This window comes from Microcaecilia unicolor, chromosome 4 (genome assembly GCF_901765095.1).
Source record: "Microcaecilia unicolor chromosome 4, aMicUni1.1, whole genome shotgun sequence".
In the NCBI taxonomy this organism is placed as follows: domain Eukaryota; kingdom Metazoa; phylum Chordata; class Amphibia; order Gymnophiona; family Siphonopidae; genus Microcaecilia; species Microcaecilia unicolor.
Window position 1 is genome coordinate 6,532,122 of NC_044034.1, and position 27,258 is coordinate 6,559,379.

At 45.6% G+C, this 27,258-nt stretch overlaps 1 protein-coding gene across 6 annotated transcripts in view; it reads left to right on the forward strand.

Moving 5' to 3' along the window:
* Positions 1-27,258, forward strand: part of STIM1 (stromal interaction molecule 1) — a 296,537-nt gene that overhangs the window by 110,582 nt on the left and 158,697 nt on the right. For all 6 annotated transcript variants that reach the window (XM_030199835.1, XM_030199832.1, XM_030199836.1 and 3 more), the window contains exon 3: positions 26,019-26,149. In XM_030199835.1, the coding sequence (XP_030055695.1) occupies positions 26,019-26,149 (131 nt within the window). The remainder of the gene's footprint in view (positions 1-26,018; positions 26,150-27,258) is intronic.

Consider the following 27,258-nt stretch of genomic DNA (forward strand, 5'->3'; position numbering starts at 1 on the left):
CTTGAGAGCTTACAATCTAAATCAGGACAGACAGGACAATTAAGGGTAAGGGTAGGACAGACAGATAGGACACATAGGGATAAGGGACTATTGAAGAGAGGAAGACAAGATAAAGGTTATGAACAAGTGAAAAGTTAGGAGTCAAAAGCAACATCAAACAGGTAGGCCTTTAGTTCAGATTTGAAGGCGGCTAGAGATGGAGCTTGACGTAGCGGCTCAGGAAGTTTATTTCAGGCATAAGGTGCGGCAAGATAAAAGGAACGGAGTCTGGAGTTAGCGGTGGAGGAGAAGGGTGCAGTTAGGAGAGATTTACCTAGTGAACGGAGTTCCTGGGAAGGAGTGTAGGGAGAAATGAGTGTAGAGAGGTAGTGAGGGGCAGCAGAGTGAATGCACTTATAGGTCAATAAGATGAGCTTGAATTGTATACAGAAAAGGATAGGGAGCCAATGAAGTGACTTTAGGAGAGGGCTGATATGAATTGTATCTGCCTATGCTATACTTTGCTATATGACCTTTTTTTTTTTAACCGCTTTGATGCTAGATTTACCAGTATAAACATACATTGATTTCTCAGTTGATTATTTATTTATTAGGATTTATTTACCGCCTTTTTGAAGGAATTCACTCAAGGCGGTGTACAGTAAGAATAGATCAAACATGAGCAATAAGCAATTACAGCAGTAAGAATATTCAACTAAAAATACAAAATATGGCATAGTTACTACTTACAATGTCAACACAATACGTAGAGTATAAGCAAAGCTGTAACATAGAGATAGGTAAGAAAGTAGGAAGAGTTAGAAAGTAAGGTGATTGATTTAAAGAAAGTTGCACATGAGGTCGGAGATGGTTAAATGTTATGGTAAGGTTACTTATATAGGCCTGTCTCAAGGTAATCTGAAGTAGTTAAAATCAGTACAAAATATGGTGATTAGGCTTTTGCGTAATTTGAGGAAATCTGATCACATTAACACCATTGGGTTCCTATTGGGTAGTGGATCAAGTTCAGATATTGAAGTTGGCTTATGCTGATTCCATGTAGGACAGCCTTCTCATTTACGATCTTTGATAACCCCATAGATTTCAAATAGGACTTCACACTTGTTGCAGGAAAATAAATTGGTTGTCCCGCATCAAATACGTGTATTATAAATTATAAATACAGTTCAAGCTTCTCCTTCTTACCTACAAATGCACTCAGTCTGCAGCCCCTCATTACCTCTCTACCCTCATTTCCCCTTACGTTCCCGCCCGTAACCTCCGCTCACAGGACAAATCCCTCCTCTCAGTACCCTTCTCCACCACCGTCAACTCCAGGCTCCGCTCATTCTGCCTCGCCTCACCCTATGCTTGGAATAAACTTCCTGAGCCCTTACGCCAAGCCCCCTCCCTACCCATCTTCAAATCCTTGCTCAAAGCCCACCTCGTCAATGTTGCTTTCGGCACCTAACCTTTATACCTTTCAGGAAATCTAGACTGGCCCTATTTGACTGACTGTACATTTGTCCTTTTAGATTGTAAGCTCCTTTGAGCAGGGACTGTCCTTCTATGTTAAATTGTACAGCGCTTTAGAAATGTCAAGTAGCAGTAGTAGTATTATATCAGTGGACTTGTAAGAGGGCATTTTTTGGGTTAGCCCCACAGTTTTGGAATGAGCTGCCTGTAATTGTTCAGGGGGAAAATGTATAGTAAAAAAAAAAGTTTAAGGTTTTGATAAAAACTTTGCTTTTTAAGCAAGCCTTTCCTGATGGGAGATTATGAGAGGTATATTACGGAAGATTCTGCAATTAATCTGATTTGATGATTACAAGATGTTTAGTGAATTTTAATTTTATTTTAACAATTAGATTAGGTAGTGTGAAGGGGGTTGAGTGCTTCCTCTGTCTGGGTTAGTCTTTCATTTTTTTAGCATTTCATAATATAGTTAAATTTTAGTCTTCTGTTTTATTCATGTAAAGCACTTTACTGTATTGTATACCACTTGTGGTATATTAAGCTTAATTAACATAAACATAACGTAGTAGATGATGGCAGATAAAGACCTGTACGGTCTATCCAGTCTACCCAGCAAGATAAACTCATAGCCTAAGGTATTATGCGATACTACATATGTATACCCGATCTTCATTTGTCCAGACCACAGAAGTCTGCCCGTCACTAGCCTTGTGCTGCAGCTTCTGAAGCTGTCATTGAAGCCCCACTCCAGCCCATCCAAATCTGTCCAGCCACGATCAGGGCACAGACCGTAGAAGTCTGCCCGGCACTAGCTTTCTGTCAAAGGCATTCTAATCAGTTGTGTTCTCTGTTCCTTTCCAAATAATTAACATTCTATTTGTTTTCTTAGCCATTGCTGTACAGTGAGCAGAGGTTTCTGTTAAATTATGCACATAAATGAGAGCCCCACCCGTGTCCTGCTCATGCTCTGTCCATGTATGCATTCCCCTTGCATTTGTGTGCTGTGCGACATTACCATACCGTTGTAGAATTGCGCTTAGGCACCTAAATGAACACTCGTGCGCATGGGTGTGTGAATGCAGGCACCCACTATATAGAATTGCTCTCGTAGTGTGTAGGCTTGGACGGTTTGTGTTTTGAGTTTCCCAATAGTAGAAGCTGGAAAGGGAAGTCTGTATGCTTGTAGACTAATTTTCAACGCCTGAGTTTCAGCTCTGAGTTATTGGAGCACTCTCCGTTCTATTTGATCAACCCCACATCTGTCTTGTTGATCACTGTACGACCAAGTGTCAGGTGGGGATTTTTAGTGGTAGTTATCTGTGTACTTTCTGAACCATTGTTTGCATGGTCTCTTTCTTCACTGTAGTATCCAGAGGGGTACTTTCAGAATTATAGCAAGCTCGCCTTTCGCTGGGGCCAGTTTCCTTCTGTTGGCAGGAAGTGGTTTAGTGGTTTCCACATCAGGCTCAGAACTTTGCGTAACTGCTTGCACAGTACTGAGAGTAAGAATGTGTGGAAGGAGATCTGTCTCCAGGCAGGAAGATCTGAGCACTTTCTTGTTTCAAGATCTGCTGAATTATTTGTGCTTAGGGTAGGATGGAGCTGCTGTTTGATGATCCTTGTTCAGTTGGCTTCTTGAAGTTCTGGGCCTCCTAAGTTGATGTGGGATTGTGGCTTTCCCTGACTTTTAACTGTGCATCATGTGGATGGATGTACAGTTCTCCTGATGTTAATAGAAATGATGTGCTAATACGAAATGTCTATTTTCTTAGATAATTCCATTATTCATGATGTATTTTGAGCCTGCAAAGAGGTGGGAAAATGTGGGATACAAATACTGTAGTGTTACAGACATAACTGCGTTGCACTGTGGTAATAAGTAATTGGGTACACTCTGCCCCTTCCCCGTGGAGCTTACCTGAGCGTATGAAAGAGGCCGTAAGTGGTGGCAGTAGCAGAAGCGGGATTTGAACCCTAGACCTTCTCCTTATAGCTTTACAAACCATTCAACCCAGATCACTGTCTGTATATCTCAGACAGGCAGCTTCTCTTTCACTCACGCACTGTTCCCAGTACTGAAGCCTACGGCAAAGCATCCACGATTCCTCTCGTCTCATAGTCTGCGGCCAAAGAAAAAATACCAAAAGAGAGACTGAGGTGTGGTGCTGTGCTGGAACTGTCTTTGTGATCCTGCCATCTCAAGTTTTAGCAGAAGCACCTGAGATTACCAAACCTGCAGGCCTGCAGGAGCGAGGAGTAGCTTAGTGGTTAGTGCAGTGGACTTTGGTCCTGGGGAACTGGGATCGATTCCAGCTGCAGCTCCTTGTGACTCTGGGTAAAGTCACTTAACCCTCCGTTGCCCCAGGTAAATCGCTTTGGATGTGGTTGCAAAAACTGTAGAAAAGCGGTCTCTTCTGCTGTCTTTTCCCCCTTTTTCCTCTGTCTTGGTTCTACATCTTTGTCTTTTGTTTTTGCTGTTTCTCTTCTCATTCTCTTGCTCTGTTTGGATCTGTGACAGTAACACCCTACTGCCTGGCTCCATGGCTGTAGTACCAGTTGGAGTTCTGCCAGAGCTCACCTTCATTCTGCCCTAGGGGCTGGGCGATAAGTGAGCCTCCCAACCACTTCACAGCTCTTGAGACCTAGCACTGTTGTATCTGGCAGCAGACAGGGCCCCCCCTCCCCCCCCCAGTCCATCCACTGTGCCTCCTTTAGATCTTTGGGCCAGACCGTGATTTTATTATTTATTTATCTGTGACATTTATATCCCACATTATCCCAAACAAGCTTGAGTTCAGTGTGGCTTACAATAAATAAACAGTATAGGATACATAACAAAGAATAATGCATAAGAAAGTAATTTATTGTAAGAATCCAATTTTACAATACAATATCATAAACTTACTGTTTAATATTTAGAAAATCTATTATGAATGAGAAATTGTACATGAAATAAAGAGAAAGTTAATGGTAAATAGAGTAATAACCAATTCAGGTAATAATTAATTGTTTGAGATATGGTTGTTCTTTGTGAGGGTTTCTTTGAATAGGAATGATTTGAGGATTTTGCGGAATCTAGTATATTCCTGTATGTTTCTTATTTTGGGTGGGAAGGAGTTCCACTATTTGGTTCCTAAGTAAGTGAAGTCTGCAGAGTGGACAGTTTTGTAGATCACTTTTTTGCAATTTGGGTGGTGTAGTCTGAGATAATTTCTTGCCTCGTGTTCAGTGTTTCTTTGAGGTAAGTTTATTAATGGTACCATATAGTCTGGAGCTGTGCCGTTTAGTGTTTGAAAAATAAAGTTACATAATTTGAAGGTGATTCTCGCTTTGATGGGAAGCCAGTGTAATTTGATTAATAAAGGGGAGGCACTTTCAAAATGAGAGATCTAATATATGAACCTGGCTGCAGTGTTTTGAGCTGTTTGGAGTTTTTTTTTTTTTTTACAGGTACTCCTTATAGCCGGCATATATGGCATTACAATAGAGGTTTTGTTCTGATCTGTGGGTTTGCAGTTCACATTTGCATTACCTGCTTTAAAGTCACATTGGACTGGCAGAGGTACAGGGAGCTCCTTCCAGATTGCTGTTTTGTTTTTTATTTATTAATTAATTTAAGTTTTGAATTTATAACCCACCTTGCCAAATTCATGTTCAGGGCTGCTTCCAAACCAAACATTCATTAAAAATAATAATAATAATAATGGCTACATGCGCTGATGGCCAAGTTGGAGCAGTTCTTCAACAGCAGGCGAGAGGTAGTCTCACAAGGGTGGATGCCTTGGTCCAGCCTTGGCTGGTGGAGGAGCCCCTGTATGTCTTTCCTCCATCGCCCCGATAAACTGGCTTTTGTGCAGGATAGCATGGCAGCCTCATCTTGTTCTTCTGGTGGCTCCAGATTGGCCCCATTGGGACATGACCTTCTTTCTCAGAGTCTGGTGGAAATGGAAGATCTGGATACCTTATGGCTTACAGTTTGGTCCTTGAAAGGAGGCGTTTAGTGAGGCATGGTTTCTCATCCGCAGTTGTCTCTACCTTGCTTAAATTTCAGAAGTCGTCCACGTCTCTGGCTTATGAGCGGCTCTAGAAGGTTTTTGAGGGTTTGTGTGCCAAGCAGGTGCTGTTTCTGTGGAAGGCACAGTCCCTGATATTATGGGATTTTTTGCAGCAGTGCCTAGATGAGGGCTTGACGCTGAGTTCTTGAAGGTCCAGGTGATAGCCCTTTCCTGTTTTAAGGGCAAGGTGAAGGGCCTTTCCTTTGTGGTGCATAGGGAGGTGACCCAGTTTTTGAAAGAGGTAACTCGCTTGCAACCTCCAGTTTGCCCCTCCTTTTTTTTCCTGGGACCTGAATTTGGTCCTCCATGTGTTCTCTGGGACTCCCTTTGAGCTTTTGCAGTCTGCCTCTATTAAGAACCTTATGCTGAAGGCAATTTTCCTAGTAGGAATCACCTTGGCTCACAGATTCTCGGAGTTTTAGGCGTTGTCTTGTCAGGATCTGTATACCTCTTTTTTTCCGGAAGACTTGCCAGCTTATAATCGAACGAGAAAAACGCCCAAGTTCCGACCTAAATCGGGAGATGGGCGTTTATCTCACAAAAACGAATAACGCGGTATAATCAAAAGCCGAATTTGGGACGCTTTCAACTGCACTCCGTCGCGGATGCGGACAAAGTGGACGGGGGCGTGTCGAAGGCGTGTCGAAGGCGGAACTGGGGCGTGGTTATCACCCGAACAGAGATGGGCGCCCTTCGCCGATAATGGATGCGTTTGTAGCTAGAATTTAGGGCACTTTTCCTGGACCCTGTTTTTTCACGAATAAGGCCCCAAAAAGTGCCCTAAATGACCAGATTACCCCCAGAGGGAATCGGGGATGACCTCCCCTGACTCCCACAGTGGTCACTAACCCCCTCCCACCACAAAAAAATGATGTTTCACAACTTTTTATTTTCACCCTCAAATGTCATACCCTCCTCCCAGGCAGCAGTATGCAGGTCCCTGGAGCAGTTGTTAGGGGGTGCAGTGGACGTCAGGCAGGTGGACCCAGGCCCATCCCCCCTACCTGTTACAATTGTGCTGCTTAATGCTTATTAGTCGTCCAACCCCCCCAAACCCACTGTACCCACATGTAGGTGCCCCTCTTCACCCCTTAGGGCTATAGTAATGGTGTAGACTTGTGGGCAGTGGGTTTTGAGGGGGATTTGGGGGGCTCAACACACAATGGAAGGGTGCTATGCACCTGGGAGCTCTTTTACCTGTTTTTTTGTTTTTGTAAAAGTGCCCCCTAGGGTGCCCGGTTGGTGTCCTGGCATGTGAGGGGGACCAGTGCACTACGAATCCTGGCCCCTCCCACGAACAAATGCCTTGGGTTTATTCGTTTTTGAGCTGGGCACTTTCCTTTTCCACTATCGCTGAAAAGCAAAAACGCCCAGCTCACACATTGGCGAATAAAACATGGGCGTCTATTTTTTATCGATAATACGGTTCGGTCCGCCCCTTCACGGACCCGTTCTCGGAGATTAACGCCCATGGAGATAGACGTTTCTGTTCCATTATGCCCCTCTTGGTGTCATCTACATAGTTCACTCCTTTGTGCCCAAGGTAATGTTTCCATTCCACATCAACCAGGAGGTATATTTACCCTCCGTTATGGAGGATGGTTCTGACCCTTTGGCTTGGAGACTGCACAAGCTATATGTTCAGAGGACATTGTGCTCTACTTTATTTATTTGTTTGTTTGTTACATTTGTACCCCACCTATTTGCAGGCTCAATGTGGCTTACATAATACCATAAAGGCATTCGCCAGTCGGTTGATAACAAATACAGGTTCTGTTGTGGTCGAATTAGGTAGGTGCATGTCAGGCACCGTGATGGTCAAAGGGAATGAAGATTGTATATTGTTCAATACGATCATTGGTTGTGCTGTGTTGCTGGGTGTAGGGATTTACATTGGATCAGTAGGGTAAACCTTTTTGAAGAGGTTGGTTTTTAGTGATTTTCTGAAGTATAGGTAGTCATGGATTATTTTTACAGCTTTTGGGAGTCCATTCCATAGTTGTGTGCTTACGTAGGAGAAGCTGGATGCATAAGTTGTTTTGTATTTAAGCCATTTGCAATTTGGGTAATGTAAGTTTAAGTATGATCGTGATGATCTGATTCTGTTTCTGGTTGGTAGATCTATAAGGTCTGTCATGTATCCTGGGACTACACCGTAGATAATTTTGTGAACAAAGGTGCAGATTTTGAAGATGATCCGTTCTTTGATTGGGAAACAACAAATGATTTGATTGGGGCAAACAAATGAATTTTGCCGCTCCAGTCATTTTTGTCCTTTTCAATGGCCATTACACTGGCCAAGCGGCCTTCAAAATCATTATTGCATAGTGGATCAAGGTGGCAATTTAGACTGCCTATGTTTGTTGCTCCAGAGGAGATCTGTAGGGCAGCAACGTGGTTGTTGCTTCATTCTATTGTGAAACATTACAGGTTGTATGTGCTTGCCAGGGCCCACTCGGACTTTGGCAGAGCTGTCCTTAGGCGGGCATTGTCTTCTCCTGCCTAGTAGTTCTCTTTGGCAACATCCCACTTGTTCAGAATGGTGCAGTCAGACAACAAGGGAAAGTGATATCATCTTACCTGATTTCTGTAGTCTGCTGCACTGTTCTGAAACCTGTCCATGGAAGACTAAGACTCAGGGCTCTCACTGGGTGCTCTGATCTTTCCAGCTAAATATAACAAAATTAGGAATGAAAGACAGTTGTTGTGTATGCAGGGTAGTGAGTGCCATGCTGTGGTGCTCTGCTCACTTGATAATCATTGCAGCTGCAGTGGTTTAAGGGCAAGGGTGTACTTTACATAGAGACCTTCTGCTTTGGAGGAGGACTACTGGAATTTTCCATTGAGCGCCAGCAGGTTATACTGGTAAGTTCACTGGAAGAGATCATGTTTCCTTTACCTCCGTCTCCTGGTAGGAAGGGATAATACTCACTTGTTCAGAACGGTGCAGCTGATTAACTTTCGCAAATCTCTGAAGACTCACTTCTTCAACAAGGCCTACAACGAGAACCAACAGCTTCACTAATTCACTTTCCCAACCCAACCAGTTATGAAAATCCACTTCTACTATCATCCGCCCAATCACTTCCTTTTTCTTCCCTACTTAATGTCTTTACACTAGTAACTGTATCTGATATTCTGGAATGACAATGTCATTACAAAACTATGTAAGCCAAATTGAGCTTGCAAATGGGTGGGATAATGTGGGATACAAATGCAATAAATAATAATTAAAGGAAAGGAAATTATCAGGTAAGACGTACTTTTTCTATAAAATAATCACTGTTCATGTTTTGCGTAGTTTTTTAAAATTTGAAGTGTACATTTAAAAAAAGCCTTTCTCTTTTACCCTTTACCTGGTATACAAATTGCACAGACTGTTTCATCAAGATACCTAAATAAGCGAAGAGAAGCTGGAAAAGCTATCAGGAAAGTGAAGCGGCAAATGGAGGAAAAAATAGCTAAAAGAGTAAAATTGGGTGACAAGACCTTTTTCAGATATGTAAATGACAAGAGGAAGTGCCATAATAGCATTGTGAGGCTCAAAGCTGAGGGAGAGAAATATGTGGAAGATGATAAGGATAAAGCTGAACTGCTTAACAATTATTTTAGCTTGGTGTTCACGAATGAAAGACCGAAGGTAGAGCTGCAGAGTACAAAGGCTAAAGGGGATGGATGTATGGTAGACCAAGACCCGTTTACGGAGGACTGTGTTCGTGAGGAGCTTGCCAAACTAAAAGTGGACAGAGCGATGGGGCCTGATGGGATACACCCGAGGGTGCTTAAGGAACTCGGAGAAGTTCTGTCGGCTCTGCTGACGGACCTCTTCAATGCTTCCTTAGAAACTGGAGTGGTCCCAATTGGAGAAGGGCGGATGTGGTTCCTTTGCACAAGAGTGGAAGTAAGGAGGAGGTTGGGAATTACAGACCTGTCAGTCTGACCTCGGTGGTGAGTAAGCTAATGAAAACGCTTCTAAAGAGGAGGATTGTGACATTTCTTGAACTGCATGGAATACGGGACCCGAGGCAGCATGGCTTCACTAGTGGCAGATCGTGTCAGACAAATCTGAGTGTCTTCTTCAACTGGGTGACCAAACAGTTGGATGTGGGAGGGGCGCTTGATGTGGTATACTTGGATTTCAGCAAAGCCTTTGACACGGTTCCGCACAGGCAACTGATAAATAAATTGAGTGCCCTCGGTGTGGGACCTAGAGTAACTGACTGATTGGGTAAAAAATTGTTTGAATGGTAGGAGACAGAGGGTGGTGGTAAATGGAGCTTGCTCTGAAGAAAAGGATGTCGTCAGTGGAGTACCGCAGGGATTGGTCCTAGGGCTGGATCTTTTTTACGTCTTTGTGAGCGATATTGCGGAAGGGCTGTCTGGTAAGGTTTGTCTCTTTGCGGATGATACTAAACTCTGCAACAGGGTGGACACCCTGGAGGGTGTGAATGACATGAGGAAGGACCTAGCGAAGCTAGAGGAATGGACCGATATTTGGCAACTAAGGTTTAATCCCAAAAAATGCAGGGTCATGCACTTGAGTCACAAAAATCAGAGGGAATGGTACAGTATAGGGGGTGTAGTGCTTCAGTGTGCGAAGGAAGAGTGGGACTTGGGGGTGATTGTGTCTGACGACCTTAAAGCTTTCAAACATGTAGAAAAAGCAACGGCCAAAGCCAGAAGGATGCTTGGGTGCATAAAGACAGGCATGACCAGCAGGAAAAAGGAAGTGATAGTGCCATTGTATAAGTCTCTGGTGAGGCCTCATTTGGAGTACTGCGTGCAGTTCTGGAGACTGCACCTACAGAAAGATATAAACAGGATGGAGTCGGTCCAGAGGGCGGCTACGAAATTAGTAAGCGGTCTTGAATGCAAAAATGATAGGGACAGGCTTATGAACCTCAACATGTATATGCTGGAAGAGAGGAGGGAGAGAGGAGACATGATAGAAACGTTTAAATATCTCAAGGGCATTTATGTACAGGAAGAGAGCCTTTTTCAAATGAAGGCGAGCTCTGGAATGAGGGGGCATATGACAAAGTTAAGAGGGAATAGGCTTAGGAGTAACCTAAGGAAGTAGCATTTCACAGAAAGGGTGGTGGAGGCGTGGAATGGCCTCCCGGTGGAGTCGAGGACTGTTCCAGAATTTAAAAAGGATGGGATAAGAATGTGGGATCGCTTAGGAACAGGAAGAATTAAGGGTTGCAGAGTATGGGCAGACTGGATGGGTCATATGGCCTTTATCTGCCGTCATGTTTCTATGTTTCTATGATACCTAAAACAGTGATTTCCAAGGGGCAAATGAAGAAACCCTTGCATTAGAGCTGCTTATCTAACACAAGGTTCCTGCAAAAAAAAATTTACTGCATTCCCCACCCCACCCCCCTGCTCATACCTTAAAGGAACCAAAAAACAAGCCAGAAGCTCAAAACGTGGATACTGAAATAAGGGTAAGAGGTTGACTACTCATTGGATCCAATCTAATGTGTATAATACCATTGCTTATTCTGAGGGCTCTCAGAATCTACACTCACCCATAACCGAGATTCTACTCATGTTTCATTGATCTCGAAGGGTGGTTGAGCATCTCAATCATAGAGCAGCCTCTCCGTGGTTTTAAATTTTATATATATATATATATATATATATATATATATATATATATATATATATATATATATATATATGCACTTCCTTCTCTAAAACCACAACAGTGCTCTTTTAAACAAAATTAAATGTCCAATGTGCACGTTAAACTCGTACCCCTAGTTCTACTCACCCTCACCCTGAGGGTGAGTGAAAGTAGGAGAAACAAGCCAGATGCTAAAGACAATATTTAATTTACATAGACATCACATGAAGAATGCTGGTGCCAGCCAGGATTCCACTCCTGTAGGGGGCAGCACTTTACAAAACCAGATCACTGTACCAGTGATTTCATAGTAAGAATCCTGAAAGGTAACTTTAAAACAATACAGGAATGTAAGACCTTTGAAGTCAGAATGATTAAATATTTTGACACCCACCAGACAGGACTTAACAAAGATCTGGGTTTTCTAGCCCATTATAAACCATAAAGTTGCATTGCTCTGTTTGTCACCCTCCTCTCACCTACCCACCCCCATCCTGTTAGACTATCACTGAAATGCTTTGATGTTCCCATGCATACCTCCTACCCACCCCCACCCTGTTAGATTGTCACTGAAGTTTCACTTATATATACTGTCATCTACCAACACTTGTTTATTTCCGATCTGACGAAGAAGGGCAACCTTCGAAAGCTAATCAAGAAATGTATTAAGTTATGTCCAATAAAAAAGGTATCATCTTATTTTCTTTTCCATGTTTTATTTTGTTTTATTTCTATTGATTATCTTTAAAAGTGGACTAACATGGCTACCCACATCTCTCTACTCAAGATCAGATTTGAATGTATCTAAAGAGGTGCATAGACGCAAATGATTGGTCAGTGAATTCCAGAGATCTGGAGCTTGGACCGAAAAAATGGCATGCGGTTTGTCTGGGGTAGAATTTGGGGGGGGGGGGGGGGGGGTCGGATTTGGACTAATACAGACAACCACGACATTTTTTTAAATGTTAGTTTTGCTTGGTTCAGGCACTGATAGAAATGTATCAGGGCAGGGGGGTCAGGTTGGGCTACTCTACCCTAGACGTGGCAAGAAATTATCATATAACCACATGTGAAGAGCCCCTGTTTCATTCTATGCATTTCTGCAGATTACCATATATACTTGGATATAATCCTATCCGTATATAAACAGAGAACGTTTTTCCTCTAAAAAAAGGGGAGAAAAATGTTAACTCAAATATAAACCAATGGTTCAAGTACCGGTAATCCTCTGTCTCCTTCCTTCCATCCCTCCCTGCTGCAGCTGGCTCTGCCGCCAGCCCCCCCCCCCCAACTGGAAACGCTCACTCCCTCCTTGTAAATAGAACCCCCCCCCTCCCAGACCCACTGTAGGCCTCCTCCGCAGTCCTACCTTACAGCCTCGGAGGTCCAGTGGAGAGCTGCTGTGGCAGTGGTGAGGTTGCTGTTGAATCTCGCAGCAGCCATTTTTACTACTGAGACGGCACCAGCAGGAGCATAGGACGATTGCTTCTGCCCCCAGCTCACCACTGAACCACCAGGGCTGTAAGGTAGCACCAGGGAGGGGGTGTGTTTACAAGGAGGGAGTGAAAGAATTCCCACGTTAAAGCAGGCAGCAGAGAACATTAGCTTACCAATGCTTAAAGGAAGTGGCATTCAAATTATATGCACTGTAAAAGTGAAAGCAAGGGGGGAAACGTGCTTGGCGATGTGCAAGAGTTTCACGTTACGCTCAGCCCTTGTGCCCGAAATCAAAGCACACATTAGTGCCTGTTTTCTGTGCTTTTTTTAAATATAAGCTTTTCATTTTTATTTTTTTTTCTTGGAAATAGATGCCAACGTGTGTTTTCACTTTTGGGTTTGCTTGGACTCGCACACATTTATTTCTTAGTACCGGCGCTTACAAGCTTGCACGGGCTTTCTTCCACTTCCAAAAGAAATCAAATCGGCAGATTTTAAAGACAGAATCTTGAGAAATCCTTTCTTCAAACACCCTACCGTCTGCTCCGAGCTGGCGTTATATTTTTAGTGGTAATGGCGACTTTGTTTTGTGCGCAGCTCTCTGAAAATTGGAGGAAATAGGAAATGACCTCATTAATATCTGTTTGACTACATTTGCATGCTATTTGCGTGCACATAGAGCCCTCCGAGCATTCTGCGCTCACTAGCGCCGGTCAGTAGCGTAGCCAGGTTGAGGGAGCAGAGAGCAGACTGCCAGTGGTGCCAGCGCGTATTTTAAACACGATAGATTGCGTGAAAAATAAGCGCCGGCACCGTCGGAAGCCCATTTGAGGGAGCCACCTATCTACCCTTCTGGCGCCGGTGTTAGGTTTTGAGCATTGGCCTGTTAATCTGCTGGTCTTTGTTCCCTGTCTTGGTTGCAGCAGCAAGAAAAGATGAACAGCTATGCATGGGACGATGTTCTTGTCCTCCTCCATTGCTTGACTGTTCCTTTGAGCTGTGGAGCAGTATGGAGGCACGTCCAATTCAGATGAAGTCAGGCCTAGGATGGTAGAGAAGGACGTGGCCCGATATGCAGGCATTCACCATGGGAAGACGGATATAGAGAGCTGACACTGGTGTTTGCAGTGCCACTGTGCTGCTTATAGAAACTTGCAGAGAAGCCAGGACTGTAGGTCGCAGAATATATCATCTATTTCAAAAATGAATTCATTAGGCTAAGGCTCCCTTGGATAAACCTCAAGCCATCAGATTGCCTCTCAAACATTGGTCTTGTTTTGCTTCCCTCTGCAGATTTGCAGGTGCTTCCCCTTCCCAAGCTAAACAACATGTTGAATTCTTGAGTAGATTTTTGCCCACATAACCAACAAAAGAGTGTGTGTAGTACAGGAAAAGGTATTCAGAGAAATGCATCACTGAAGCTGCATGCACCCGTCGCCATGTGGTTGCAGGTCTTAAAGTAATTAGTTCCTACATCCACAAGACTTTTCTGGTTCCTTTAGTCCTCTGCTTTCATCCAGTTTAAGGAGGTTTGTGTAATGGAACTGGTTTTGTGGATCTCGCTAAGTACTGGGAAGCCAGCCATAGTGACGTCATCTTTGGAAAGCGCCCCAGAATTTGATTGTTAGAAAAGCAGCATGTGTGTTTGAGAGGTGACCTGTTGCCAGCCTTCTGCACTGTTTGGTTGCCATGGCTTGTCTGTTTTTCTATGAATTTATAGCTCTCACGCCTCTCCTTTCAGTGCATTGCAGGGGAGGAAAGGGGGATTGACAACTGGGAGGCTTCTGCAAGATGGTCCGCCCTGCTGTTTGTTCTGCTCTTTCTAATAAAGTTCCCAGTCTCCCTCTTCCTCCTTGGGATGTAACAGTCAGATTATTGGCTTTGTTAAGCAGGGACTGTCTGTTATGTGTTTTGTACAGCGCTGTGTACATCATGTAGCACTGTAGAAATTGGTAGTAGTAGGTTTGCATAATATGGATGATCCACAGAGTTAAGTTTTGTGAACTTCTGGTTTCTGCTGTTTCTTTGAACCAAACTGATCACATCCTTCCTGTATAATATCCGGAATGTTTCGAAAGAAAAAGAGAGGAATGTTTCCTTAGCGTCCCTCCGGGACTGGTCCAGGAACTGACTGGTGGGTTGTGCACTCCTTCCAGCAGGTGGAGACTGAGAATTTTGACTGTAGAGAGCCAATAAGAGCCCAGGCCAACTGGTCTTAGATTCAGTATACTCAGTCTCCAGCAGGTGGAAGGAGGTGAGCCCTTTAGTCTCCTCTCTCTATATCTTGTGGAGTTTTTCTAGTTTATTTAAAAAAAAAAAGTATATATAGATAATTGCAGAGGCTGTATTCTTTTCTCTGTATTTCTTTCTCTGTGTCCCCGTGGTTTTAGGCTTCTGGTGACTGAGTGCGGTGCACACTTCAATCAGCCTTGGGGTGCTACACCTGGGAGGAAACCGGGTTCCCTCCCCCGTTATCCCTCCTGTGGTCACCCGGCGTTTATTCTTTTAGTTAGGCAGGGGAGAGCTCAGTCTGTTCTGCAGAAGAGTACTGTAGCTTCAGGAGAGGCAGCTGTTTAAAAAAAAAAGTCTCAGCGAATGGCACAGCAGCTCTAGTGGTGCTTTGGGAGAGCTCTTTCTGGCGGTCAGCATCGGGTCGTTTGCGTTAAAAAAAAAAAAAAAAAGTAAACCGGAGCTGTGGGACCGTGCGATGGCTGAAAAGCTGCGCCGTTGTTTAGTATGTCAGTTTTGGGGGTGGGAGCCTCCGGCGCTTGCAAGTTTTGTACCGCTGTGGAAACATCGGAGTCAGCTGTTCCAGCGGTTTCTTCTGCTCCAGCGGGGCCGGTCGAGTCTCCTTGCCATGTCGGTCTGATTCGGGTCGCACTCCCATTTTGGCGGGAACAGAGGCCATTTTGTCAGCGCTAGCCTCCGGGGAGGACCAGCCTTCATCTTCTTTAGTTCAGTCTGCTGTAGTGCTTCCTTCTTCAGGTGCTCTTCAGGAGGGAGGTTTCCCTCCAGAATTTGTCATTGTCTTTTCTGTTAAAGCAGGCAGGTTCTTATTTATTTATCTGGATTTTGCTCACACCTTTTTCAGTAGTAGCACAATGTGAGTTACATTCAGGTACACTGGGTATTTCTCTGTCCCTGGAGGGCTCACAATCTAATTTTGTACCTGAGGCAATGGAGGGTTAAGTGACTTGCCCAAGATCACAAGGAGCAGCAGCGGGATTTGAACCGGCTACCTCTGGATTGCAAGACTGGTGCTCTAACCACTAGGCCACTCCTCCACTTCTTTGTTACCTTCTGTTCCTTTGGGTGATGCTATGCCCAGACAGCGTATTCCTGCTAAAGAGTTAGAGAATCTGGGGCATTGAGGAAGATCTGGCTTCAGATCAGGATTTGGAAATGCCTACTTTGGAAGAGATGGATATGTTGGATGAGTCACAATTGGAGCACTCCGATTCCGCTGAGGCAGGGATGGATTCCTCTTTCCCAGATGAAGATCCGTCGGTGGTTCGTATATTTCACAAGGAGGATCTCCGGGAACTTATTTCCTTAGTTGCCGACACTTTGCATTTTGAAGAGGATCAGTCCACTGTTCCTGAAGTGCGCAAGGTTGATTTACTAGTTAAGGGAATTAGGCGTCCTGGGAAAACTTTTCCTATGCACCAGGACATTAGGGATATCATCCAGGCTCAGTGGGATTTCCCGGATTCTCACTTTTGGCTAGCAAGAACCATGGTACCCCTGTATCCAGTTCCAGGTGTTGATAAATCTCTTCTGAAGGTGCCTTTGGTAGATGCAGTAGTGTCTGCAGTCACTAAGCGCAATACAGTTCCAGTAGATGGTGGTATGGCTCTTTGGGATGTTCAGGATCGTCGGGTGGATGCCCTCTTAAAAAGTAGTTTTGATGTCTCCTCTCTGGCTGTGCAGGCTGCTATTTGTGGCTCTTTGGTAGCTAGAGCATATTTTCGGTGGGCCAAGCAAGTTTTGGACAAGTCTTCTGATGATTTGTCTTCTATTGACACAGAGGTAGCCAAGATTGAGACAGGCTCGGCCTTTTTAGCGGATGCTTTATATGATTTATTGAGGGCATTGTCAAAATCCATGGCCCTCACTGTGGCAGCTCATCGTTCTCTGTGGCTGCTGAGAGGTTGGTCGGCGTATGCGGATTTTAAGTTGCGTAAGTTCCCTTTTTGAGGTTCCTTTTTGTTTGGCCCCAAGTTAGACAGCTGGTCCATAGTTTAGGAGATACCAAGGTTCCTCGTCTGCCAGAAGATCGTCCTAGAGCTCTTCAGTGCTTCTCTGGTTTTTGCCATGGGCGAGGATTGGATTTCCATAGTTTTCGGTCAGTTAGAGCTGTTCAGCCGCATCAGTCTTGTTTCTTCCAGAGGAACCAGTCCTTTCACGGGTTCCGTCGAGGAGGTAAAGACTCCGGCTCTTCTTTACAGTCCACAACCCATCCAGCCCAATGAAGGTGCAAGGGCCTCTCCTCTGATTCTGGTGGGAGCTCATTTAGCTCTGTTCTTTCAGAGGTGGGCCCAAATTACCTCAGACCACTGGGTTTTAGAGGTTATTCGAGAAGGGTACGCTTTAGAATTTGCTCGTCCTCTCTCCGATGCCTTTCTAGAGTCTTCCTGCCGATCTCATCTAAAGGCAGGAGCGATTCGGGACACTCTGTTAAGACTTCTCCAGCTGCAGGCTGTTTGTCCAGTTCCTCCGTCAGAAGTCAGACAAGGCCATTATTCCATTTACCATGTAGTTCCAAAGAAGAAAGGTTCATTTCGGCCGATTTTTGATCTCAAGGCAGTCAGTCGGGCGCTCCAGGTCCCCAGTTTTCGGATGGAAAAGCTGCGCTCCGTGATAGTGACTGTCCGAACGGGAGAGTTTCTGACGGCTCTGGATCTGACAGAGGCCTATCTGCATATTCCGATTCGGTAGGGGCATCAGCACTTCCTCCGTTTTGCGGTCCTGGGACAGCATTTTCAATTTAGCCATGGCTCCACGTACATTCACCAAGGTTATGGTAGTAGTCGCAGCAGCCCTCAGAAGGGAAGGAATTTTGGTTCATCCATATTTGGACGACTGGTTGATTCAGGCAAAGTCATATCAGGAGAGTCTTTAAGTAATGAATCGAGTGGTACAGTTTCTGCAGTCTCTTGGATGGGTGGTCAATTCAGCCAAGAGTCAGTTAGTGCCATCTCAAACCCTGGAGTACTTGGGGGTTTTGTTTGACACGGCGCAGGGTCGCATATTTCTTCCTCAGGCGAGGATTCTCAAGATCCAGTCTTGGATTCAGACCTTGTTGCGCAAACAGGTCCCTTGTGCGTGGGATTATTTGCAGCTATTGGGTTCCATGGAAGTGACAATAGAGGCGATGCCTTGGGCCAGGGCACACATGAGGTGTCTTCAGGCATCTCTCCTGTCCCGGTGGTCTCCTCAGTCGGACTTCTTGCACGTGAGGTTGCCTCTGCGGATGCTGGAGCGCAGCAGCTTGTTTTGGTGGTTGAGATCGTCCAATCTGACCAAAGGCATGCAATTGGATCCGCCCAGCTGGACAGTAATAACTATGGATGCCAGCCTCAAGGGCTGGTGTGCTCATTGCCTGGGACAGTTTGCTCAAGGTCTGTGGTCCCCTCTGGAGACAGCCTTATCGATCAATCCTGGAAACCAGGGCGATCAGACTAGCTCTGGAGACATTTTCATCCCTAATAAAAGGCACATCGGTGCGCATTCTTTTGGGCAATGCGACAGCGGTGGCGTATGTCAACCAGCAGGGAGGAACGAGGAGTCGGTTGTTACATCTGGAAACATTGTCTCTCATGTCATGGGTGGAAACTCATTTGGTCGCTCTCTCGGCGTGGCTGGAACGGAAAATGTGCAAGCAGATTTTCTCAGCTGGCACCTCCTAGACCCTGGGGAGTGGGGTCTCTGATTGCAAGCCTTTCAAGTGACAGTAAATCAGTGGGGGTGGCCAGTCATGGATCTCTTAGCCACTCATGTCAACGCCAAGGTAAGTCGCTTTTTCAGTCACAGAAAAGATCCTCGCGTGGACAGGGTGGATGCTGTTCTTCAGTCGGGGCCTCCAGGTCATCTTTATGCATTTCCTCCGTGGCCTCTCCTAGGCAGACTTATCCAGTGCATCGAGGCACACGCAGGAAAGGTGATACTGGTAGCTCCGGATTGGCCTCACAGATCTATTGCGCCTTCTAGCTGCTCCTCCTCTCCGGCTGCCGGAACACCCCTGTCTGCTAGTTCAGGGGCCGATTCTTCATTCAGATCCAGCTCGATTTTGTCTTACGCCCTGGCTCTTGAGAGGGCACGATTGACGAAGAGGGGTTACTCTTCGAAAGTCATTTCCACCATGCTTCGTTTTCGTCGTCATTCGACGTCTCTGGATCTTTGAGGCCTGGTGCGCTGATCGAGACATCTTTCCTTTGAGGGCCTCGGTGCTGGAGTTGTTGGATTTTTTACAGCATGGCTTTGATAAGGGCTTGGCTCTTGCTTCCCTTAAGGTTCAAGATTGTGTTTTCGGGGTCGCATTCAGGGCAGGGCCTTAGCTAGTCTTCCAGATGTTTCTCGTTTTTTGAAAGTCTATTGCGTCCTCCCTCGAGAGTTATTTTTCCAGCTTGGGACCTTGATCTGGTCTTGACAGTTCGTACTAAGTCTCCCTTTGAACCTTTAGCGGCTTGTTCTCTTAAAGATTTAACGCTCAAGATGGTGTTTTTCGTGGCCATTGCCTCGGCCAGATGGGTGTCTGAGTTACAGGCTCTTTCTTGTAGGTCGCCGTTTTTGGAGTTTTCTAAGGAGTGGGTGGTGTTGTGCCCGGTTCCTTCTTTCCTTCCTAAGGTGGTCTCCGGTTTTCATGTGTCTCAGTCTGTGGTTTTACCAGTCTTAGATTCTTCCTCAGGGTCGGAAGAACAGCGCAGGTTGTGGTCTCTTGATGTCAGGAAGGTCCTTAGGCAGTATCTAAAAGTTTCAGAAGATTTCAGGCGTTCAGACCTTCTGTTTCTTCTTATCGGGGGATCCTGTAAAAGTCTTGCGGCTTCTAACCCAACTCTATCTAGATGGTTGAAAGAAACGATAGAGTCCGTGTACCTTCTTTCAGGCAAGCAAGTTCCGTAAGGGATCAAGGCTCATTCTACTAAGGGACAAGCGGCTTCTTGGTCAGAACGTTTCTTGGTTCCTCGTTTGGACATTTGTAAAGCGGCAACATGGTCTTCTTGGCATTAGTTCTCAAAGCATTACAGATTGGACGTGCAGTGCCGTCAGGAAGCGGTTTTCGGGGCAAGGGTTCTCACGGCAGGATTGCTGGGGTCCCTCCCTTAGGATTACTGCTTTGGTACTTCCCACCAGTCAGTTCCTGGACCGGTCCGGAGGGACGTTAAGGAAGGAGAAATTAGATTTTACCTGCTAATTTGCTTTGCTTTAGTTTCTCCAGACTGGTCGAGATCCCGCCCATATCCGTGTAAATAGTATGAAAGACAGTGTTCTGGGTTGTTTGAGTATGGTTTTGGTTTATGTTTAGAGCTGTTTTGTGGTTTGCGATTTTGCAAAATTTTGAAAAGAAATAGAATAATACATAAACTATTGGGTTAATTCCTACACATGTTGACAAAGTACCGCTGCAAGAAAGGGCAGCACTTTGTCACATTTATTCTTTGGCCAACCGGCACTGGGGTGTCGCTGTCCTGCCTTTGTTGCATTATAGTTTACATGGAATGGCTGCTCAGATACCTGGTGGCACAGAGGGTGTTTCTTTCTTTCTTTTTTTTTTCTTCTCCTGCTTTGTTACTTTTGTACTGAATCTAAGGCTAGTTGGCCAGGGCTCTTATTGGCTCTCTAGCTATAGTTTAGGTTCCTCTTTCCCACATGTATCACTTTGCACTTGCTCACATTCCATAGCGTCCCACAGATCAATCCAGAGACTTGTGGGTTGTGTCCCTCTACCAGCAGGTGGAGATAAAGAGAACCTCCGAGGTTTGCTATATGTGGACCTGTGTAGCCAACTGAACCTCAGTATTCTCTCTATCTAGCAGGTGGAGGGACATCTCTGTGCAGCTCTGGTTTGATCTGGCTACTGGTGTCCTTTGAGCCTAGTTTAGCACAGTCAGGGGTTGAGTGGCTGTTTGTAGCTTCTGGTGTATACCTGGTGGTACAATACAAAATGTTACAGAAACAACAACAACAACAACAAAAAACTATAAATAAATAAATAAACTACTATAAAAAATCAACTTCAAACCAAATGTCTATGAAAATTGTTTTTTAAATGTGCTCAGTTTTTTTGGTGTTTCACCGTGACTCACCGTGACTGGTGGTGCCAGATTCCTCCCGGTCTCCCCCTACCTTTCCTCCATCGCCCAGGGCTGTGGGCCTCATCGGGTGTCGCCTTTCTCTCCTGACTTTGTTTTTGTTTAATCATACGGAGGAGCTAGACAGGCTGCCGAGTCTGTTTGAGGAGCAGGCGTTTGTGGAGCATGTCAGTGCCTTCTGACGCAGCTAAGCGCTGCTCAGAGAGCAGTGTCAGGGGAGTGTGAGTCTTCCTGCCGTCAGCCCACAGCGGGTGTTCAGCGCGATAGGGGTTCCCCTCAGGTGTCCGGCGAGTTGGAAGTGCAGGGAATAGTTTCGGCGGTTTTCTCAGGGCAGTTAGTGCAGTGCACGTCGGCGGGCACCATTTTTTCCTCTCAGGCGCGAACAGCTCCACACATGGCGGTTGACAGGAGGCACACCGCGCTTCTGTGGCACAGGCTTCAATGGAGGAAAGCAATTTAGAGGGAGCAGGGGAGTCCCTTTCAGTTATTTTTTCCTTGGATTTTGTTTTATTAATGCACAATGCAGACTGAAGAAAAATGTCAGGAAGTATTTCTTCACGGATAGAGTGGTGGATGCTTGGAATGCCCTCCCGCGGGAGGTGGTGGAGATGAAAACGGTAACGGAATTCAAACATGCGTGGGATAAACATAAAGGAATCCTGTTCAGAAGGAATGGATCCTCAGGAGCTTAACCGAGATTGGATAGCAGAGCCGGTAGTGGGAGGCGGAGCTGGAGGTTGGGAGGCGGGGATAGTGCTGGGCAGACTTATACGGTCTGTGCCAGAGCCGGTGGTGGGAGGCAGGGATAGTGCTGGGCAGACTTATACGGTCTGTGCCAGAGCCAGTGGTGGGAGGCGGGACTGGAGGTTGGGAGGCAGGGATAGTGCTGGGCAGACTTATACGGTCTGTGCCAGAGCCGGTGGTGGGAGGCGGGGATAGTGCTGGGCAGACTTACACGGTCTGTGCCAGAGCCAGTGGTTGGGAGGCGGGCAACCGACAGAGTGGTCGGGTTGCTTCAATCGCTTGGTTGGGTGATCAACTTCCCAAAGTGCAGCCTTACGCCCTCCCAGATGCTGGAATACTTGGGAGTGTACTTCGATACCCGAACAGGGATAGTTCCTCTTCCTTCAGCTCGAGCACAGCGGTTGCAGAGTCAGTTGTGAGCTCTGTTCCAAACTCCGAACCCGTGGGCTTGGGACTATGTACAAGTTCTGGGTTCCATGGCCTCCACCTTGGATGTCGTAAAGTGGGCCAGAGCTCACATGCGCCCCCCTGCAGTGGCACCTTCTGAGCCATTGGTCTCCTCTCTCGAGGATTATGAGGTTCGGGTGCCATGTTCAACCCGTCTGCACACAATCATGCACTGGTGGTTCATTCAAAAGAATCTGGTGCCGGGCATTCCTCTGCAAACCCCGGAATGGAAGATCATGACCATGGATGCGTCGCTGTCTGGTTGGGGACTCATTGTGTCCAACAGATGGCCCAGGACATTTGGACCTCGATGGAGGTCTTGGTCCATCAACCGCTTGGATTTGCGGGCGATTCGTCTGGCCCTTCGGGAATTTCTGACTCTTCTTTGTGGTTGTTCTCTCGGACAATGCGACGGCGGTCACCTATGTGAACAGTCAGGGAGGCACCAGGAGTGCACCACTAGTGCGTGAGGTGGCCCTGATCTGCCTTTGGGCAGAGACTCATCTCTCTCTCTTGACGGCGGCTCATATAGTGGGATCACACAGTGTGCAAGCGCACTTTCTCAGTCGCCACCAGTTGGAGCCGGGGAAGTGGACACTCTCCCTTCTGGCCTTCAATCAGATAACTGCCCGTTGGGGGATGCCGGTGATGGACTTAATGGCCACCGCATTCAATGCGAAGGTTCCCCATTTCTTCAGCAGGGGACGAGAGCTGGGCTTGGAAGGCATTTATGCTTTTCTACAACCTTTGCCCAGGGGCCTGCTCTATGCCTTTCCCCTGTGGCCTATGGTGGGCAGGTTACTGACTCGCATTACCAGTCATCCCAGTCGAGTGATCCTGGTGGCCCCGGATTGGCCCAGACATCCCTGGTACGCAGATATGGTCAGGCTCCTGTTCGATCGTCCTCTCCGGCTCCAGGCACAGGACGGTCTCTTGCTGCAATGACTAGTCATAATGGAGGATTCCTTCCCCTTTGGTCTTACGGCCTGGCCCTTGAAAGGGCGAAGTTGAGAAGGAAAGAGTATCCGGACGCGGTTATCGCTTCGATGCTTCAGGCTCCGAAAAGAGCCACCTCGATAGCTTATGATAGGGTGTGGCGTACCTTCGATTCATAGTGTGCGAGTTCGGGATTGTCAGTGGCTTCGGTTTCAGTATCAGTTATCCTCGCGTTTCTTCAGGAGGGTGTACAGAAATCACTCTCACTGATTTCTCTTAAGGTGCAGGTGATAGCTCTGGCACGCTTTAGATGCTGGCTTCAGGGGGCGTTGATCGCCTCCCACCCGAATGTGGTTCGTTTTTTGAGGGGCGTAAAACGGTTGCGTCCTCTGCATGTTCCAGTTCTGTCATCTTGGAACCATTTTGAACCCTTATCGGGGATTACGGTTAAGGATTTTACCTTGAAGGCAATTTTCCTAGTAGCCATTACTTCGGTTCGGAGAATTTCAGAGTTGCAGCCTCTTTCTTGCAGAGACCCCTTTCTGCGTTTTACGGAGGCGGGGGTATCGATTAGGACAGTTCCTTCAGTTTTGCCCAAGGTGGTTTCTCGTTTCCATTTGGGGCAGTCTCTGCATTTGCTGACTTTTCGCTGGGAAGATTACCCCGAGCATTTCCGGGCTCTTCACTGCCTCGACTTGAGACGGACTCTTCTCAGGTATTTGTAGTTGACGAATGAATTTCGTCTTTCTGAGCATCTCTTCGTCCTTTCTGGAGGTAGTAAGAAGGGTCATATGGCTTCCAAGACCACCATAGCCCGTTGGGTGTGGGAGGCCATCACTTCGGCCTACGTGGCATTGGGCAAGCAAACCCCTGCGCAAATTTGTGCTTAATCTACGCGAGCTCAAGCGTCCTCCTATGCAGAGTCTCGTTTGGTTTCTCTGGAAGATATTTGCAGAGCCGCTACATGGGCTTCGGTCCATATGTTCACTCGTCATTATCGGGTGGATGTGGCAGCTCGGCAGGATACGGCGTTTGGCTCATCGGTGATTTCTGCCGGGTTGGGGGTGTCCTGTCCTACTTGAGGACTGCTTGGGTACATCCTACAAGTCTCTGGATTGATCTGTGGGACAGTATGGAAGAGGAGGAGTGGTTAGGGTGGTAGACTTTGGTCCTGGGGAACTGAGGAACTGAGTTTGATTCCCACTTCAGGCACAGGCAGCTCCTTGTGACTCTGGGCAAGTCACTTAACCCTCCATTGCCCCATGTAAGCCGCATTGAGCCTGCCATGAGTGGGAAAGCGTGGGGTACAAATGTAACAAAATAAATAAAATAAAATTTTTACCTGTTAACTTTCTTTCCATTAGTTCCAACAGATCAATCCAGAGGCCCCCCCTGGATTTACTGTCTAGGTTTTGTTTTGGTTGGTTAGTTTTTTTCGGGTTTTGTTGTTCTGAATGTTCCTTCGTTCATTAAATAATAAAGACAAATAAATTTGGAAGTGGTGGAAGTCTGTTGGGCATTTGGTCTGACAATGTCAGGAGAGTTTTCTACTGTTTCCATTCCACTGCTTTGGTATCGGTCATACTGAGGTTTACTTGGCTGCACAGGTCCACATATAGCAAACCTCGAAGGTTCTCTTTATTTCCACCTGCTGGTAGAGGGACACGACCCACAAGTCTCTGGATTGATCTGTTGGGACTAATGGAAAGAAAATTATGAGGTAAGAATTAATTTTTAATAACTGTCATGTGTCATTTGGATGCCCAGTCTCGTAAGGTCCTCTTGCGATTCTTTACAATCCTCTTGCAGTTTAACAACTTTGAATAACATCTTGTCATCAGCAAATTTAATAGCTTCACTAGTTATTCCTATCTCTAGATCATTTATAAATATGTTAAAAAGCAACGGTCCCAGCACAGACCCCTAGGGAACCCCACCATCTACCTTGCTCCATTGAGAATATTGACCATTTAACCCTACTCTCTGTTTTCTATCTTAACCAGTTCTTAATTCACACTAGGACATTACCTCCTATCCCATGGCTTTCCAATTTTATCTGCAGTCTTTCATGAGGTACTTTGTCAAATGCCTTTTGAAAATCCAGATACACAATATTGACCGGCTTACCTTTATCCACATGTTTGTTCACCCCTTCAAAGAATTGGTGATTTCTCTCGACTAAATCTATGTTGGATTTATCTCATTAATCCATGCTTATGTATATTCTCTGTAATTTTGTTCTTTATATTAGTCTCTACCATTTTACATGGCACCAATGTCAGGCTCATTGGTCTATAATTTCACGGATCTCTTCTGGAACCCTTTTTAGAAATTGGCGTTACATTGACCACCCTCCAATCTTCCTGTTCCATGCTTGATTTTAAAGATTAATTTTAAAGGCGTGGTGGGTGCAGTGTTGCAGGTTCATATGGAAATTGTTTAATTGGTGTGCAGGGCTTTTTTTGAGGGGGTACTTGGGGGTACTGCGTACCGGCACCTTTTCTATTGTCTACACACCAATTCTGTCTTGTCATAGATTCTGTGACTGGTTGCAGGGAGCCCGAGCCCGGCTATTGTGGTGTGGGTCCCTCAGTGATCACCACACCCCTGAAGGGTGGCCTGGCATTTGAGTACTGGCATCTTTTCCATTGTCTGCTAAAATTGACTCATGATCCTCAAGTTTTAATGAAAGAGCTCAAGCTCTACACACCAATTCTTCCTTGTCATAGATTCTATGACTGGTTGCACGGTGCCTGGCTATTGTGGGGTGGGTCCCTCAGTGGTCAACCCACCCCTGAAGGGTAGTACTGGCTCCTTTTTTGCTAGAAAAAAATGCACTGGTTAAGTGTGTACTATAATGTATATTGCATAGGATTTTGTGCAGGTGTTTGGGTGTAGCCTCGGGAGATGAGGGAGGATGAACACTGGGGGTTTTACCTGTGCTGTTAGTAGAGTGTGAGAAGAATGCTTCCGTCTGATGGTTTCACTCTTCTTTTCCAGAGTTCTGCAAGATTGATGAGCCCTTGTGTGACCAAGAAGATGAGATGCTGAGCTTCGAGGCTGTGCTGAACATTCACAAACAGATGGATGACGATGCTAATGGTGATGTAGATGTGGAAGAGAGTGATGAGGTGAGTGCATGGACAGAGATGGTGGAGCTCTCCATCTTTTTCTTTATTTTTCTTCTCTGTAAAGACCCTTTGTCTTCTATTTGTAGAAGAATAGTGGCCCACAGTTCTCGTCTGTGTCTTGAACAACCTGTGCTGGTACCTTGTAGCGCTATAGAAATTATAAGTAGTAGTAATAGTACTGGAATTCATTGGTGGAACTGTTTGCGGACGGGCAAGGTACAGACAGGGTCTCAGTGCTGGCATAGCAAGGAATGTTGCCAGGCCAGAGTGAGATGCATTGGCCTAGATTTGGTGGAGATAGGCTCAGTACTAGAAGAACAGGGGATGCTGAAAGGGAGGAGTGTGCAGCTTGTTCAGCTGTTTGTGTGTACTGTAACAGCAGAGGGTGTTACAAGGCACCATTAATACTCTTTATGGGAATTGTTCACAGAAAGCATCCTGCATGCTGTTAGTCTGATACTTTCAAATAGCAATAATAATAATAATCCAGCATTTCTATCCCACTTAACCAAATGGTTCTAAGCAGGTTACAATAAGAAGAAAAGAAGAACAGTCAAGTAAGATCAAATTCGAGAACAAATTACAATAAAAGGAAAGAAACTATACACTTTAAAATCATATTTATATTACACCCTTTAAAACATCAGTTAGAAAATATCCTGTTAGATCAACTTAAAGATATTTTCAGAATAAGCATATTTTTATAGCACGTTGAAATTGCTTATAATCTGTAATTTTTCTTATCTCTGATAGTAGGTTATTCTTTTATTTGTTACATTTGTATCCCACATTTTCCCACTTATTTTCATGCTCAATGTGGCTTACATAGTACCGTGCAGGTGTTAGCCAACTCCGGTGATGAAACAAATACAAAGTAATGTTATGGTCGAATAAGATTCATGTGTTACAGACACATTAGGGAATCGTAGAGAAGAGGAGTTATATTGTTCATTATGGGCTTTGGTTTCGCTGTATTGCCTGATTCGGGCACTTAGGTTGGGTCGGTAGAGTATGTATTTTCGAACAGGTTGGTCTTTAGTGATTTACGGAAGTTGAGGTGGTCGTACGTTGTTTTCACAGCTTTTGGTAGTGCATTCCACAATTGTTTG